Consider the following 19,364-nt stretch of genomic DNA (forward strand, 5'->3'; position numbering starts at 1 on the left):
CACTGTACGATTACGGTTTTAATTTACATTGGCAAGGTTAACTTAAATTCAGTTTAAGTAGGTTCATGTAAACTCAGTTTAAGTAGGTTCATGTTCAGTTTAAGTAGGTTCATGTAAACTAAGTTTACATGAACCTACTTAAACTGAGTTTACATGAACTTACTTAAATTGAGTTAACATGAACCTACTTAAACTAAGTTTACATGAACCTACTTAAACTGAGTTTACATGAACCTACTTAAACTGAGTTTACATGAACCTACTTAAACTGATTTTACAAAATCGCAGAACTGTGAATCGCAGAACAAGGAAAACACAAAATCAGAACTGAGAACCCATAACAAGAAAAACACAATCGATTGAAGAACAACACTTGCTAACCTGATTTGCTTCGAATTTTCTTTGAAATCATGAATGGACGTGAAAAAGTATGGTTTTGAAAATCTTCGCAGAACACAATCGATCGATTGGAGAATTATGGTTTTGGAAGAAGGGTTTTGGGGTGTAACCAAAAAAGAAGGAATATGCTTTTTGAAAATCAAATTTTATGAAAGGGTAATCTTATCATTTTGGGGTGCAACCATGATTAACTAGGATGCAAGTAGAAAAACTCTTAAAATAATCTCATTCTTTTATGAAATACGAAATGATAAAAAAATGAAATACGAAATGATAAAAAAAAATGTTCACGGTAAAGAAAACTCACACTTGTATGATTTTTTTTGGGGAGTTTTTACGGTACACCTTTAAACTAAGATGTACCGGTACACCTATTTCATAAATCAATACGTTAATGATTATTTTTATGTAATAAAGAGATATTTGTTGACTTTTATATTTTAGAAAATATTATTTCATAAGAAAAAACACCATTTCATTCTTTTTAAGAATCATACAATTTTTTTAAAATTTTATCGAAAAAATAATCAATATTCACTATATTATGAATAATAAAAATAAAAAAACATTGAATTTTGATTTGCGGACAAAATATAATTATTATAATTATAACTGATAGAAAATATATTTTTTTCTAAAAAATAACTTATTAAACTATTAATTTAATACGTAGGTGTACCGATGCATTCAATTTTGTTGAGTGTGCCGTAGAAATTACCTTTTTTTTTTTTTTTTTTTTTTTGGAGAAAAAACACAATTGAAGTGGAAATTTCTCTTTCTCTCTCCACCGCCTATTTGATAGTTACCCACTAGAGCAATTGAGAATTATGAGCAGGGTAGTTACTAAAGAACGAAAAAATCTGGTAATTGAGTAACAATTAAGAAAGGGTTAACAAATAAAAAACGCATGGTAGCATCTTTGAGTGGCTTATATGACAAAGAGTGCATGTTGTGCAGCTTCAAGACTTTCGTTCTTCACTTCACAACCATCTTCTACTACTACATTAAGTTAAACAAGAAGATAATATTGTCGTTGGCTTATACGGTGAGGATTGTCTCCTCTTTATAAACTCTTTTTAAAAATCCTATATTGGATGTGGGATTAAATCTCACCCAAATGTTGGCCGCTAACAGTTTCAAACCAGAAAACATCTCATGAGTCATGAGTGTTCAGAAACTATTTTAAAAACCGGAAAACATTAAAAGAAAAAAATCCGGACACTTTTGCAAACCGTAAAATTCACGAGAAGGTATCCGGTTTGTATATACTACATCCTACATGAAGGCAAAATAGGAAGTTCAAGACAAATATAAGTGTATACGTGTAAGGTAAAATTTTCTAAAGAAATGCGTTTATAAATCTAGTCTCATTTAGAGCCTATATGTAGTCAAGTATTGAGCACCACAATTATCTATTAGTCTAATAACACTAGGAAAATTGCTCGGGACTAAGAAATCTGAAATGTTTATTTCTCTATTTCGAGCCCTCTCCTCTAGACTGGTAATCCGTTTTTTTTGCAAAAAAAAAAAAAAAAAAAAAAAACTTAGTCCGAATTATATAATATGAAATGTGTTTTTCCTGGATTTGAATTATATAATCCAAAGGTAAGGTGATTATAAAACCGTCCTTATTTTGTCAAAAAAAAAAAAAAAACCTTCCTTATAATAATATATTTTTTCTATGTTTTTTTAATACGATTACATTTAATGCTATCGTTGTTCATGTGTAATAGTCATGAATCATATTACAAGTACATCAGCAGAATGGGTGTTGAATTCCTTCCACTTGATACAAAACTTTTGAAGGCTAGATATATCTATATGGTAGTTAGTTGTAATGAACTCGTAAAATAACGGTATTACGTGCATGAAAATTGATCCCAATCGATAAATATTTTTCGAGAAAATGAAATTATATTATATTAAGTTATTAACTATAAAATCAATCCAAATTCAAATTGACTTGGTTTATACTAGAGAAAGGAGCTCCACAACAATAGTGGTAAATTAAAGAGTTTTTAAATGAACCATACATGTACACATTATTTATTTACAATTTTTTATTGAAAAAATTTATTCGGAACACAATGACTCCAATTGTAATAAATTAAAATGAGTTCTTAAATAAGTCTCACTAATATATAATTTAATGTATGTATTTAAAAAAATTAAAGAGAACAAAAATCGCATGAATTTAAAATGGTGGAACCAACTTTTATGAATTTTTCTAGTTACACCCTGATTAGACAAAAATACCCTTGAATATTTTTCAATGTTTTCATTGTGGTAGGGTTTAGGGTTTAACTAGTTAAAAAATTGGGTATAACCAGATGTTTTAAGGGTGTAACCAGTTAAAATCAACTTTTATCTATTTTCTTTCTCCAAATGGGTACCTATTAGACTTTAATAAAATTTGATTTTAACTGGTTACACCCTAATTCTCCTCAATAGGGTTAAAAGTTTAAGACACTCCTATTAGAGATAGTCTAAAATAATTTTTAGTTGAACGTTGCAATGGAGAGAGTTACATAGATAAACCTTTAAATAAGAGAAATGATATTTGTACATCCACTTTGTGACAACTTTTAGACAACTTTCTCTCTCATACTCACATTATATTCTTACTATCTCCTTTTCTTTTTCTCTCTCCATTGTTTTTGACCAATGAAAAGAGAGAAAAGGAAGGTTGTCAAATAGGTTGTACCAAATGGTTGTTCAAATATCATTGCTCTTTAAATAAACACCGAGAGAATAATGTATTGGATGCACATGATCAAAATATAAGTATCCTTTCGTCTTATGAATTATGTTCTTCTCCCAGCATATTTTGCTCGCGCCCAACATGATTTCCAGTTATACCCCTACGTTAGTTAAGTCACGCAACATGACTTAACTAATGCACCTTATAAGTTCTTCGTGACTTAAATCACACACCACTGGGCCTGAGCTCATGAAGAGACGTTTTTTGGACGGTGGTCAGGTTTTCAACACTCAATCTACACATTTTTTTTTGTAACCTTTACACGTTTTTTTGACCACATTTATGGTGGTTATAACCTACACTACCATTTCCACTTATAAATACCCCTCCATACTTCAATATTTCCTCACACCATATCACGTTCTCTCCCTCTCTTCTCTTCTTTTTTTTCTTCAATAATCTCTAGTCACTTGTGGTAAATGGTGGTCAATTTTGAGGTAAATGGTGAGTAGCCAACTTGGAGGAAGTGATCAGCCCTTGAGATAAAATTAAATTTGCTTCTTTTTACCCAAAAACTTTTTACCGTGGATAAAAAGAATCTTCTTGGGGTATAAAAAGAACCAGATTTAAATTTATCCCAAGGGTTGATGATGTATTTTCTCCAAGAAGGTTGTTCACTATTTACCCCATGACCGATCGCTATTTACCCCAAGAGGGTAAAAAGAAAATAAGTAGATTATTTAGTGAATTCGAATAAATGTATCAATTATTGTATGAATTCTATTAATAAAATGAGATGCTGTTATATGTATTAATTTTTGTTCATTTCTTTTTATTTATATTTGCTTTTATTTTCTGATTTTGTATTTAATGAATAAATCCAAATAAATATTAATTTAGTTCATTTTTTTTGTTTATATTTGTATTTATTTAATGAATAAATTAGAATAAATATTTATTTTAAGTGCATAAATAAATTAGAATAAAGCAAATAAATAATTTAGAATAACGTAAATAACTTAATTTGAATAAAGTAAATAAATAAATTAGAACAAAGTGAACAAATAATTTAGAATATAAATAAATTAGAATAAAATGAACAAATAAATTATAATAAAGTAAATAAAATAATTTGAATATAGTAAATAAATTAAAAAAAGTTAGTTAGGTCACTATGCATGACTTAACTCACGCTACATGACTTTAACTTACACAAATTTTTACACTTGCGTTAGTTAACTAACGTAGTGCAGTTTAGGTATTTCAGTTGGGTGCGAGCGAAACTTGCGGGGAGAAGAGGAGTATTCTCGTCTTATTACCCTTCTTGGGTGCTCTTCAATTTTATCTACTTCGATAGTATTTGATACACTTGCCAAAAATCTATCAAGTGATGGACACATTGGCATTGTATCTAGAAATGCAATTTCACGAAACTATCTTCAACGTTCTTTTTCCAAAAAATTAAGCGTCATTCACAATTTTAACACTACATTAATTTCAGCAATGAGTCCTCCAAACTCTGATTCCTTATTTCATTCTCTTCATCTTCTATAAGATCCTTCATCCTTAATTTACTCCAATGCACATGAACTATTTTCAGTGACATTGAAATATCATTCATCTTATAATTTGCCAATTTACAAGCACAAGATAATCAATGGGTTGTCCTGATTGAGTAACAACACGTGATACTTTACTTACACACCTACCTTGCCAACTCTAATATTTTTCTGGAATGTATTGTAAACCTTGCCTGGATTATGTTTTTGCTACACATGCATGGTTGTTACTACTATTATTATGACGTAGTGAATTGGTATTGCCAATTTGTAACTTTAACATGGTATTCAAAGTCTCACAACATCTACTACGTTGAAACATCTTTTCAGCTTTGAATGGGAAAACTCAACCCTAATACTAAACATAAAAGACCACCTAAGATGAAAATATAAGTTTAGAAGTTAGTACATTAAGAAAAAATATATTTGTGTCATTTTATTCTCCATGATGCATCACTCAATGTCCATGCAACGCTAACATCACTCAATGTCCATGCAACGCTAACTTTCATGTGGGAATAGTCATCCATGTATCTTTCAAATAGTCAACAAATTAAATATGAAAGAATCAACAACACTCACACACCTCATTTTGAAAATATAGACAAATCATCAACTAGAATTGTTTAATTGAAACTTGAAAGTAAATATGAATTTGCTATTCTTACTCTCGTCATAATTGACCAACAATTCTTTGTACTACTTGTCACTTGGTTATAACAACCATAATTATGTCTTAGAGTTTTCTAATCTAAATTTGTCGTAACGATCAACATCACAACAAGATCTTCATATGCCATATATGCCTTATTGTCTGGTTCATTTTGCTGACTTTGGTTGTTGTAACATTCATTTTTATTGATGCACCTTGTTACTTTCGAAGCATATCCCTTGTTCATTTTTATTCATACACCAAGTATTTATACAGTTGTATATGTACCACATCAGTTAAATACTAAATTATCACCAACTACATTTGACATTTTTCTCAATTCCTAAAAAATTTCAATTTCAAAGGTTTGGTTAGTATGTCATCATGCTCTAGCTCGAATTTGCAATATGGTAGTTCAAACTCTCCTTTTATTACTTAATCACATTACCCTCATTCACCCTCAATCTTCTTGCATTTAATAGTTTGTTATAAAAAGCATTATGCTAATGTAAATGTATTATGATTCAATAAGGACCTTCTCTTTTGGTTTCATAAGATTCACCTAAGTTGTTCACAAAAGACTTTCCACTCATTTGTTTCCCAACCCCATGAATCTTTCCCAAAAGGCACCAATCCTTTTCACAAGAGCCCCCTCTTTTGGTTCTCCAAGATTCACATCTTGAAGCTTTGAACCTCACCTAAAGACCTTCAACATTTAGTATCTAAAACCCTAAAATTTCCCTCCTTTGGTTTCCATGAGATTCACCAAGCTTGCCCAACAAATGGGTCATGGTGTGCTTACATAGTGTTCAGATCCAGACAAAATCGTGACACGTTTGATGCGTACGACCCAAAGTACGACCAACCTTATCCTGAAAATTTGCCCAGCAAGCCGAAAATTGTGTCACGTTTTCCCAAAATCTTGTCACGATTGGGCACCCTGCAGAACAGCTCTCGACATTTCAAAATCGTGACACGCTTCACAAATCGTGTCACGGTTCCAAGTTTTCCAAAACACCAAATTGAGAGTCATCCTCAACAAAATTAATAAGATAAATAATTTAAAAAAGTTGTTTATACACAAAGTGACCAACACCACATGGTATTCACAACATATAACTAAGATCTTGGATTTAAACCGGATAAAAGTGTCTAATTTAGAAATATCTAAATTGTTTTGCTTATTTATATTTTGAAGTGAAATATTAACTAGTGTTCCAGGACACTGAATAAGAGTTTAAATGGTAAAAAATTTATGAAAATTTGTGTAATAAAATATATTAAAAATTAAAAACTTTAACATTTTTAAAGAGTAATAACTTAATTTAAAATGTTTAAAGAATGTACCAGATCACTCGTTAACAAAACCCTATTTTAAAACCACACATCTTCTACGTGTGAAAATTAACTACTCGACCATGATAAAACTCAAATGAGGACAAACACTTCTAAAAGATTTAACCTCCTACATGTCCAAATTCATATTCTAATCATAGGCTTTAGTTAAGCAAGATAAGATCTCATCTAATCCATGCTAGTTAATTCCCTCAATTAATTTGACTTTTTTTGGCATATTATCTGTCCTTCATATTTTTCTTTCTGCATAATAAATTTACTAATAAACAATTATTCCTCCTTGCACACACTCTCTCTCTCTCTCTCTCTTGGAAGACATTACTGGCACTGGGATCTCTGTTGGGTTTAGTCTTCAAGGTACAATTTTGTGAACTGGGTTTTGTTTCATATCAACATTAACCTCTTCCCATGATTTCAATTTTTCATTACTTATTTCATGCTTCTTCTTTGTTTCACTTGTATCTATCTACAATCTTTTTCCAGAATGAATGCACTGTGGATTTATACACAAAGATTTGTTAAATAATGAAACTAAAAAGCTTTGTTTTTAGTTCATTCTATGTGTATGTGTTCTTTTCAGTTTATTTTCAATTCCACTTGATTTTCATGTTGAGTACTGCTCATTGCATGCAAATTTAGCATTTTTATTGATTATTAATTTTAATGTACATTAGTTGAAATTGTTACTGAAAATGGATCTTTTGGAGGGAATTTGCTATAATTTTAACAAGAATGAATTATGCATTAAAGATATATTTTTGTGATTAAATACCCTTTTGTTGTCACTCATAATTTTTCCATTAAAGGAAAATATGTAATCAAAGTAGATTGATTTAACTTTTGAACAGGACAAAAATGACAAATTCATCCAGGAACCTACCTGATTTCAAGAAATCTGTTAAATTGAAGTATGTTAAACTTGGTTATCACTATCTAATCACTCATGGAATGTACCTTTTTCTTTCCCCACTTGTGGTGTTGATTGCTGCTCAGATATCCACCTTTTCCATCCAAGACTTTTATGATATTTGGGAGCATCTACAATACAATTTGGTATCTGTCATTTTTTGTTCAACTCTCCTTGTTTTTCTGTCCACGCTTTACTTTTTGACTCGTCCGAAACCAGTGTACCTTGTTGATTTCTCATGTTACAAGCCTGAAGAATCTCGCAAGTGCACGAAAAGGAAATTTATGGATCAGTCTAGGATGATCAGTACTTTTACGGAGGAAAATCTCGAATTTCAGCGAAAGATTCTTGAGAGATCGGGACTTGGGGAATCTACTTATCTTCCTGAGGCTGTTCTTAACTTTCCTCCTAATCCTTCAATGAAAGAAGCTAGAAAAGAAGCTGAGACTGTGATGTTTGGTGCCATTGATGAGCTATTTAGTAAGACCTCAGTAAAGCCTAAAGATATAGGAATTCTGATTGTAAACTGTAGCCTGTTCAACCCAACTCCGTCGCTATCTTCAATGATTGTCAATCATTACAAGCTTCGAGGGAATATAAAGAGCTACAACCTAGGTGGGATGGGTTGCAGTGCGGGACTGATCTCGATTGATCTTGCTAAAGATCTTCTCCAGGCCAATCCTAATTCGTATGCATTGGTCATTAGCATGGAGAATATCACATTGAATTGGTATTTTGGAAACGATCGGTCGAAACTTGTTTCTAATTGTTTGTTTCGAATGGGAGGAGCTGTGGTTCTGCTTTCCAATAAAAGCTCAGACAGAAGAAGATCAAAATACCAATTGATCACCACGGTTCGCACTAACAAGGCTTCTGATGACAAGTGTTTTAGCTGCGTAACCCAAGAAGAAGATGCCAATGGCAAGATTGGTGTTACCTTGTCAAAAGATCTTATGGCAGTTGCCGGTGATGCTTTAAAAACTAATATCACTACACTAGGGCCTCTCGTACTTCCAACATCAGAACAGCTACTATTCTTCACCACATTGGTTGGGAAGAAACTTTTCAAGATGAAGATAAAACCTTATATTCCTGATTTCAAGCTAGCTTTTGAACATTTTTGCATCCATGCCGGAGGTAGAGCTGTTTTGGATGAACTGGAGAAAAACTTGCAGCTATCTCCATGGCATATGGAGCCATCGAGGATGACACTTTATCGTTTTGGAAACACATCTAGCAGTTCACTTTGGTATGAATTGGCTTACACAGAAGCCAAAGGGAGAATTAAGAAGGGAGATAGAACATGGCAAATAGCATTTGGTTCTGGATTCAAGTGTAACAGTGCAGTGTGGAAGGCTCTCAGGACAATCAACCCTGTGAAGGAGAAAAGCCCTTGGATAGATGAGATTGGCCAGTTTCCTGTTGATGTTCCAAAGGTATCTACCATCTAAACGACGAGATTGTAAGTAGTTCTGTATCAGTATTAGGTGGTAGTTATTGGATTGATGAAATTTTCTTTCTGGGATTTTGTGTATGTTACTGTTTTTAGAGTTCAGGTTTTAGGAATTTTATTCTGCTTTCTGGTGTACAAGTGGTGGGTCTAGTTTAGGGGAAGTTTTTGTTGAATTTAACTTTGTCATGTGCTGGTGGTTGCTTGAACTTGTGATTGTTTTGCTGTGAGTGTATTTTCTCGGGAATGTATTTATTGACTGATCTGTGGATTGTTGTGCTGAAATGCATAGAATCTGAAATGAACTTCCAGATTTTAACTGTGATTTCTCTGACAAAATCGGAATTGAACATTTCAATTCCGTTTCTTTAGCGTGTCAATGGTTAAAGCTAAATTCTGAAATCATTATGTTCTTAGTAATTTGTATTATCAATCATCATCTGTGCACAATTTTAAGCTGCATCGGGTGCTTTTTAGCTGGATAACTGTCTTCGGTAGAAGACAGTTATCACATGCTCTTACATTTGGTTGTATCCTTCTTTCTAAAGCAAAGAAACATTTCATTGGTCTACCTCCTCAGTTGTAACATTGCATGATACTTAGCATAATGTGATCCCAACTTGAGGGAACTCGTTTCTTGTGAAGCACAAATTAAAGGGAATACTCTCGTTTCTGATCAGCCTTCTGTTCTAAGCTAACATTATAGAAACATGCTTAGAAACCCAGATCCTCCCTTTTTTATAAATTCCTTACTTTTGGCAGGAACTATTTATCATGTTAAAAATCAAAGGGCAAGAACAAACAGCATAGGAAAAAAAAATACTAAGGAAGTTAATTTTGGTTTTGATTTTTTTCTTCAAATTATGTCTTGTTAAGAAGTATTAAGAATCCTTTTGGCTCCCAATGAATATCACCAAGCATTAGCTTTACGTAACTTCATAACCAAGCATCTAAATCTAATTAATTATCATCTATTTTTCTAAGCACCCCTCTTGAAATCTATCATTAGAATAAAAAACAGGATCAACAATCGAAGTACCAAATCCATAATTACTGCAGTAAAAATGAAGCATAGATGAAAAACAAACGTTTCGCATTCCAAGTTTCTGTGTTAAATTCAATTTTGTTTCAACCAGTGTTTTTTAGTGCAACAAATCTGGATTCATCCTTGGTCTGCTGTAGTGTGTTGTGGTGCAATATTTACACTGGACTAGTCACAATCAGACAGCATATGTCCACATCAAGAACAAATTAGTTATAGTGAAAATATGCGTGTATGTTTGGTGGAAAATATGAATTATAAGAGTTCCCTCTACTATTCAATGTAATGCATAATAGAAGCATGCATCATTAGTTACCAAATAACTCAAACTAATACAAGTCAAGCAAATAGTTATATTCTTCTTCAACATTCATTCGAAATTTTGTTCTTGCTACAAGAGAATTTGGTGAAATATATCTAATAATACAAAACATTTCCTTTAGTGTGAAACATATCCGGTTCAAAAAATAGCACTAACATATAGCTTGAAGCTTCACATTCGAACCTATGTCATAGTTATAAACTGCGAATACACCCGAGCACACTACCAAGCACATATCCTGCAAGTCCCATCTTCATTAACTTAAACAAAATGATAAATGCCATTTCCACCACATTAGCATGTAAATCTCTAAGGTGAACTGTTCTAAATATAGTAGACCTAAACCGGTAGCTGGAAGCCACATATCTTGTTCATAAACTTTGATCCATTGCTTCCCCCACCCATGCGCTTTTCGGATCATAGTTTGTAGCAGTAAAATAAAGAAGACATCCACCCACAATGCACAATGGATAGAAGAATATGTAAAAATGGTTCAAATTATTAGTTGATGATACATACATATTTATCTTCTTTGTTAAAATGTTAAAATCATAATTAATATATATGTTCAAAACCTTACCAAGACAAGCTTACCACAACGAAACCCAACAAAATTATATCTTATATCATCCTCAAATCTACACTCAAAAGAATACAAAATTCATAAGTAATCAGACAAAGAATCAAAACATAAATCATATGACTTTTTAATAGAAAAAGTTCTAAATCTCACTTACTCAAAAAAGCATGAACTTTTCCAATATTCCATAAATATTGAAGTAGGCGGAGTATGCCATAGGTTAAATATGTAGTATATATTAGCATTTCAGTAATCCTTGGGGAAATATTGCACATGACATGAAGAGTAAACCAAGTTCTTAAATAACGTAGCATAATCTTTTTTGGATAGTTCACAATTGAGTGAGTGGAGTCATCTTCTTAGGCCACGAAGAAATTAAGAAAAATATCCAAATCAACAAGTACTTGAATAAAATTATTTATAATATTGAGAATGTGTGCTTGTGGTTTCTTGAGGAATCCAAACACAACGGGAGATACACATGTTGTGTATAAGGCCATAATTGTAAGAAAAGTTTTTCATTTCCTGAAGAATAAAAAAAAAAAAAAAACAAGTATTAATCAAGAGTAGAGAAAAATTTGATTATGTATAGAATCTATTTGTAAGCCAATACATACATACATACACACATATATCTGTGTGTGTATGTGATGCATCAAATGAGAGGAGTGATTATTGTGAGAGGGTAAGAGAAGTAAATACAAACCTTCAAATCTAAATGAATGGTGCAGATGAAAAGTTCCACTTAAAATATCACATGACCAACAAAAAAACATGGACAAAAAAAAACAATATCCACTAGTGCAAACCAATTTAAAGAAAGGGATAGTTTAGTAAATATCTCTCAAGCTATTTGTACATCTTTTGATGAAAATTGATGGAAGTTAACAAATATATTTTAATGAAAATTACTAAAGTAACTAGTGGCACAGCCAGAAATAATTTTTTTGATGGGCCAATTTTTGAATTAAAAAAACATGATTGATGTGTTGATTTTAAAAGGGCTAATATGTCTTTACCCCCTTGTAAAAAAAAAGTTCAGATTCCAACCCTAAAATATAAAGATTCTTCACAAAACATCCCTGTAATATGAAGATTCTCCACAAAACACCTCTGACCTCATTCAGACGCTGATGTGGCACGCCACTGTGTAATTATTTTAATTTTTTTTTTTAAATCTGACATGTGTGTAATGGTTTAATAAATTATTTTTAAAAAGATAAAAAAAAACTGAAAATTAATTTTCAAAAATTTAAAATCAAGAAAAAAAATCAATTTTTTTAAAAAACGAAAAAAAAAATTGGGTTTTTTTTTCAAAAAATAAAAAATTAAGAAAAAAATATTAATTTTTTACCAAAACATTCAAAAAATAGCTTATATTATTTTTTTTCTAATATTTTTAATATTTTAATTTAATTTGGATTTTTTAAAAATTTTCGAAAGTTTCAAAATATAGTAAGTGTATGAATTTTTTTTTATATAATATTTTTGGAAATATATATATATATATTATATTTTTAAAGAAAACAACCCCTTTCAGCTTGGCTGTTTCTTTTCAAAAATGCCCACAATTTTCAATACAAATAACACATGTAACAAATAGATAAGAATAAATTTAAATATTAAAAAAAATTTAGATTTTTTTTATCCTGAATTTTTAAATATTAAAAAATATTGTCAAATATGTAACACATCGTAATAAAAATCTAAATTTTTAAATAAATTTGTATCCAGATTTTTTTTTTGTTGAGAAAATTTAAAAAACTTCTTTTTCGAAAAAAAATCTGTTTTAAACTTCAAAAAATATATACTCCAAATTTTCGAAAATAATTTGAACTTTTTTTTGAAATATATATTTTTCGTAAATTATAAATTTTGGAATTTTCAAAAAATATATATTTCAGAAAATATTTTTCGTAATAAAAAAAATCCTGATTTTTTTAATTTTTATATATATTTTTTAAATAAATTAAAAAAAATAATTATACAGTCAGCACGCCACATAATCAGATATGCACAGTCAACATGCCATTCAGCTCGTCACGTCAGCAATTATGCACAGTCACATGTGTCAGGGGCTAAAACCAAAGAATCTTATGTTACAGGGTTGGAATCTAAACTTTTTTTTTACAGAGGAAAAACCGGAACTTGTCCAAATTACAGGGGGTAAAGACATATTAATCCATTTAAAAATATCACCTTATAGTTCATGCAAATTGTCAACTTCAAATGAAAACTAATAATATGCAAAAATGAGTTGATTGAAGAATCTTCTGTTCTTCAATGTAAGCTATTTTACTTCAACTCATGTGTGACACACACTACACAATGCGCGGAGCCTAAAGTGCACTGCAAATATGATTTCTCTTCCGGTAGAAATGCATAGTCACATTGTGTATGATGTTCGTATGATCAGTTTATGCTATTGTCATTTCATTTCTAATGATTTGAACCAGTTCCTTTCTATTAAATTCTGATACCTAATGATACTATGCACTCAAACAAATATATATATATATATATATATATATATATATATATATATATATATATATATATATATATGAGGGCATATCAAGTGAGAGTGCTTTTTATTATGAGAGGTGAGAGGGTTGAATCCTAACCCTTAGATTAATCTTTACCATGGTATTGAATTTTAATAACTGCAACTGAACTTTTCGCCACCCTCATTTGCTTGTGCGACCTTTCCTTTCCTTTCCTTTCTTCATTAAAAAAACAAAAAACCATTCTGCATTCTCTCTCTCTCTCTCTCTCTCGTGTTGCTGATTTGATGCTACGATCTTTTCTTTCAATTTTAACTTTTCCAGTTCTTGGGTTTGCTGAATCAACTCTAATTGTTTTAGTTAAAATGAATCAAAAGTTATTATTTACACACCTAACCTTTCTTCATCACTGTCACAAGTAGCCATTATTGACCTCACAATTATCGTATTCTTTTCAATATCAAAAATAACAATTTAGATGCTGTATCAATTTGAAGCTTGGTCAAAAATAATAATTTACTTAGTGGCTCATCCTATTAAACCCCAAAATTTGAATCGACGTGCAGTTCCTTTTGGCATGGAAAGAAAACTTACAGGTTTTGTTAATTATGATTTAAAAAGCTATGAAAAAAAAATGGGAGTTTCATGAGATAGAAACAATTGGGCGAGTCAACAGAAGAGACCGAGCAAAGTGATTGGGAAACTAAAGAAGAAAGAAGATGGTATCGTGGGAGAAATTTAATACGCGCCTAGTTTTCTGTAACATACTAAATCTGAACAGTTGCTTTGAATCCAAGGGTCAAGATTTAACCCTCTCACTCTCACAATAAAACTCCTCTCATTTGAAATGCCCTATATATATATATATATATATATATATATATATATATATTCAAGATTGATCGGTTCGGCCACTACCTCGAAGTCGATAAACAATACAAAATTTATAACATAACACAACATATTCAAGAGCATACCAAGAACATCTTTGTCAAGCGAATCCGAGTATAATTGAAATTTTCATTCTCTTCGAACTTACACTCAAAAACATATTCATCATTATAAGTCATGACAGAAAAAATATATACATAATTATTAGTGAAAATCAATTTAACTTACTCAAAAAACAAATGATAAACTCTTGACGCGTAGACAAGACAAATAATGTGATCTGATAGGTTGTGCTAGAAGGGTGTGATCGCATCCCAAGAAGCTCAAAGGGGAACATAAAAAAGATACGCTGCCAAAATGTTTTAGATCTTTCAACAAGATTTTCTTCTGATTATCCACAATGGCAATAGTGTTTTTGTCAATTTAAGTGGCAAAAAAGGACAAGATAATATCCACACAAAAAATAATGTACCGATAACATGCTCTAGTATAATAGCATATAGTGGTAGTGATGTAATAAATGCCATTAGGAATGGAGAAACAAAACATGAGTAAATGGAGAGAACTACAAGAAAATATTGGAACATCCCGCATAGTAAAAAAAAAGTTAAATAAATACTTTAAAAATAAAAATAAAATATGTATATACAAACCTGTAAGTGTTCTTGTTGACATTCTTTTGTAGATGGTGAGTCAGGTTGCAATGTTGTTGTGGTGTTGGAGTATGGTGCCTAAAGAAAAGTTGATTATTGGTGGAGTTTGTTTTTCATGGTTTAGGGTTAGTGTGAGCTTGTGTTGTTGAACGAAAACTGTATTAGCATCGACATAGTTGGTTTTAGGTGATGATGAAGTGTTTTGCTCTAAGTTTGAGAATTTGTTTTATATCCTTCGCATTCTCTATATATTAATGAATGTATTGATCTTACTTATATTGCAAGATCCTGCAAAAATTGAAAAAAATTTAAAATCATAAGTAATACACATAAGTATATATCAAGAATATAAAGTAAAAGATTTGCAACATAGCTCATTTGTTTGCAAATGTAAATAAATGACAGGTTTCAATGTTTTAATTAAATAAGTATTGTCTTATGCTTCAAAATAGTTTGTATTTGTTTTTAACTTAATTATTTTAATTTACTCTGTGTATGACCAACATATTTTCTATTTTTTTAATATTGTCTATAATCTATTTGTTTGTGGGGGTTTCAAATAAAATTATATTCAATTGGTAATTATTATTTTTCAAATAAGATCATATTTAATTGTGGGCTTTGCCCTCTTTTGTACCAAAAAAAAAAAGATTATATTTAATTGATAATTATTATTTTACATTAAATATACTTTATCTTTCATTTGTACTGAAACTTATATTTCTTTTATTCAAATTCTAAATGGTATAAACAATATTAAATTTTGTTTTGTCCTGCAAATAAATCTATTATTAATAGATTTAAATGTGTTTTTGGTCCCTTAACTATTTAATTGGTATCGCTTTGGTCCTTTAACTGAAAAAAAGATTGTTTGAGGATTTTAAGTTTTTTTAGAGGGTTTTAAAAAAGCTAACTCCTGGACACGTGTCACCTTGTCATTGGCTCTGAGTTTTTTTTCTTTTTTTTTTTACAAAAAAAATCCCAAAGCCAATGACAAAGTGACATGTGTCACATTGTCATTGGTTTTTTGAATTTTAATTTTTTTTTTATAAAAAAAAATATCAAAGCCAATGATAAGGTGACACGTGTCCACACTTAACGTTTTTTATTAAAACTAACGGAAACCTAACAGAAGGGACCAAAACGAGACTAAAAAAAACTTAAAATCCTCAAACAATCTTTTTTTTAGTTAAGGGACCAAAGCGATACCAATTAAATAGTTGACTAAAGACTAAAATTTAACATTACACAACAATACATAACAAATGATTGAATTATGGGGTTAAAAAATCTTGCAGAACTATGAATGCAGGGCCGGCCCATAGCCCGTCGAGGCTGGGCGACGACACCGGGCCTCCAATTTTTTGGGGCCTAAAATATTTTTTTTTATATGTAAGACACAAAAATAATGATTATATATCTATTAAAAGCAAATTTATTCAATTTGTACAGCTTGCTTTAGTGGTGTGACCATTTTTTGTTGAGTGTGAGGTCATGTGTTCAAGACCCACCAAAGTGTGATTTTTAATTTATTTTTTTGGGGCCCAGATTTTTTTTTTTTTTTGCATCCCTTATAAAATTAAAACCGGGCCTATGAATTTGTTAAGACGGCCATGTATGAATGGTACATGTACACCAACATAACATGTGATTTAATTTTCACTAACATAAATAAAGTATTAGTTAATTTGAACCTTCAACTCATCTAACTTGTCGGTTGAGGTTAAAAAAATCTTATCCATCTTCTTGAAAGCTCCATATCTAACATGACCTTCAACTTTTCTATCCCAAGACATGATTCACTTGAGAGAAGTAAATATAAAAGAAAAATTCATAATAAATAAAATTAAAAAAAGGATAAAATGAATAGTAGATTAAATGGATAAAATATCATTTAAAATATTTTATTTTTTTATAATATCATTTAAGTTACCAATTAAAAAAGGTTGAATTCCACTGAACAATATTTGTTATCTTTAATGTAATTTACTCGCCAAAATAATTACCCACATTGATAATTTCCTCTCATACATGTAACTACAGAGAACATTAAAAGGCTGCGATGATCAAGCTATCCCTTCCCAACATGCTCATGGCTTAAGGTTTTTTTTTTAAATTATTTTTTTATCCATATTTTAATGATATAATAATACGTTGGTTGTAATTGCATTTGCTATCTTTTTAATTCGTTGTATTTTATTATTTCTTATACTTTTCTTTTCATTTGGTAAAGAACTGAATATTTAAATATGATTAAACAATCATTTTAGTTGTGAGATGTTGTCCACTTGTCATAATACACATGTATTCTTCTGAACTTGAATACAAGCAAAAAAGAAGAAAATGTTTTTGGTATAAATTTTGAACTAAATTCATTAATTTTGTGTGCTTTTATTTTTTTTATTATATTTGAGAGTGGAGTAGTAATTATTCAATATATATGTAAATGTATCTTTTGTTTTTTAGGAGAATATGTGTCTCTTGTTAGTATGCATATTTCCATAATATAAATAGCAAAGGTTTGTATTTATAGTAGTAGTAGTAGTAATAATAATAATTTAAGTGAAGGCTAGTAAAATCTATCATATATTAATTTATCGGCATAATATCATAATTTAGAATGTTTTTCATAAATATCATTAGTTTAGGTCTAGGTTATTTTTTCTCTTGGACTAAGAAGTGAGAATCATAATAAGAGGTCATATTATTTAAATTTCGGTACTTTTTATTATTTGAAAATATAATAATACGAGGATTTTTCATAATCAAACGTAATAACGTTTTTCTTAGAAAAAAAGGTTAAGTTCTAAACTTACCGGTGGTTGAAGTCATGCTTTATTCTTTTTGACTTTGACTATCCTTCTTGGAGACTAAATCCATTAGGTGTTCAGAGATGGTTATGTAATATTGTTTTCTGTTGTTTTTCTTTGTGGCTACTTATGTAGCTGAGACAGTTGTATTGTATTTCTAGATGTTAGTTTCCTCCGGCATATCTTGTTGAGGTATGCTACCTTGTTTCTAATATATTTATCTTAATTTCTTGAAGAAAAAAAAAGGTGTAGTTTTTGAGTAAAAAAAAACTGTAATTTTCTATATAATCGAACCATACACGAGTCGTTAATGTTTTTTTTTTTTTGACAAGTCGAATCGTTAATGTTAAACTTAAAAAACTTGGAATATTCTTTTAATGAGAAAATGAATTAAGGGAGCGCTAGGGCTACTACGTCCACAAAACAAAGAGATCATGCCTTTATAAGACTTGGACTTCGCTAACATAATAAACTGACACAATATGATTTTTTTTTAGTTAAGTAGTTTAATGGTTAGAGGCTCACTCATTTAAATATGGAGAAGTGAGATATCTGGAGTTCGAACCCCGATCCTACATATAATATGCAATATCCTCATCAACTGATCTAAGCTCACGAGGATTATGAAATTTTACTTTTATTTATTGAATTAAACAAACCAGTATTTACGAATTGAGCCTGAATAATCCACAAATATGATAAGCTCATTTATACTCCTAATCTTAGCTAATTCCCACTTTAATATTCATAGACATCAAATTCGACTAGTTAATTAAGTCTGCACTTTTTGCTGGAAGCATAAGGAAGAACATATTGTATGGTATTAAAAGTCAAATTTGTATCCCTGTGAGTTTAGCTCAGTTGGTAGGGATATTGCATATTATATGCAGGAGCCGAGGTTCGAACCCCAGACACTCCACTTCTCCACAATTTAATTGTGTGAGTTCTGGCCACTAGACTACTTGATAAAAAAAAAAGTCAAATTTGTAGTAGTGACATGTGCATAATAATATAAATACAAAATTAAATAATACAACAACAACAACCAAGCCTTATCCTACTAAGTGGGTAGGCTACATGGATCAAATGACGCCATAGGGTTCTATCATACACCAAATTTGGATCCAACTCATTGACCTTTAAATCCTTTCCAATGGTTTCTCTAATAGTTTTCATAGGTCTTCCTCTACCTCTTTTAACTTGACTCTCCTCCATTTGATCTACTCTTCTTACCACGACATCTACGGGGTCTTCTCTACATGCCCAACCCATCTAAGCCTATTTTCTACCAACTTTTCTACTATAGGTGCTATCCCCACTCTCTCTCGAATGGTGTCATTCCTAATCCTATGCTGTCTAGTCTTACCACTTCTCTAATGCAACATCCTCATCTCTGCTACACTTACTTGATTCTCATGTTGACTCTTAACCGCCCAACACTCCGTACCATACAACAGCGCCGATCTGACTGCTGTCCAATAGAACTTTCCTTTCAAATTAAGTGATACTTTCTTATCGCACAAAATACCTGAGGCTCT

General features: G+C 30.7%; 1 protein-coding gene and 1 long non-coding RNA gene across 2 annotated transcripts; one reads left to right on the plus strand and one right to left on the minus strand.

Annotated features, from left to right (window-relative positions):
* Positions 1 to 6,893: 6,893 nt before the first annotated feature.
* Positions 6,894 to 9,349, plus strand: LOC11441612 (3-ketoacyl-CoA synthase 11). The gene is made up of 2 exons (XM_039833690.1): positions 6,894 to 7,024; positions 7,516 to 9,349. Exon 2 carries the CDS (start codon positions 7,523 to 7,525, stop codon positions 9,023 to 9,025), a length of 1,503 nt encoding a protein of 500 aa, XP_039689624.1. The 5' UTR covers positions 6,894 to 7,024; positions 7,516 to 7,522; the 3' UTR covers positions 9,026 to 9,349.
* A 1,198-nt stretch (positions 9,350 to 10,547) lies between these two features.
* LOC11446626 (uncharacterized) lies at positions 10,548 to 11,366 on the minus strand. The gene is made up of 3 exons (XR_003010927.2): positions 11,126 to 11,366; positions 10,969 to 11,026; positions 10,548 to 10,796 (listed from the first exon to the last, which is right to left on the minus strand). It is a non-coding gene; the product is annotated as an uncharacterized lncRNA (long non-coding RNA).
* Positions 11,367 to 19,364: the final 7,998 nt, after the last annotated feature.

The sequence above is a fragment of the Medicago truncatula genome, chromosome 4, assembly GCF_003473485.1.
Source record: "Medicago truncatula cultivar Jemalong A17 chromosome 4, MtrunA17r5.0-ANR, whole genome shotgun sequence".
NCBI classification, from domain to species: Eukaryota; Viridiplantae; Streptophyta; class Magnoliopsida; order Fabales; family Fabaceae; genus Medicago; species Medicago truncatula.

Excerpts from the sequence above, each read along its gene's own strand:
- LOC11441612 (XM_039833690.1), top strand. The coding sequence starts at position 7,523 with ATGACAAATTCATCCAGGAACCTACCTGATTTCAAGAAATCTGTTAAA.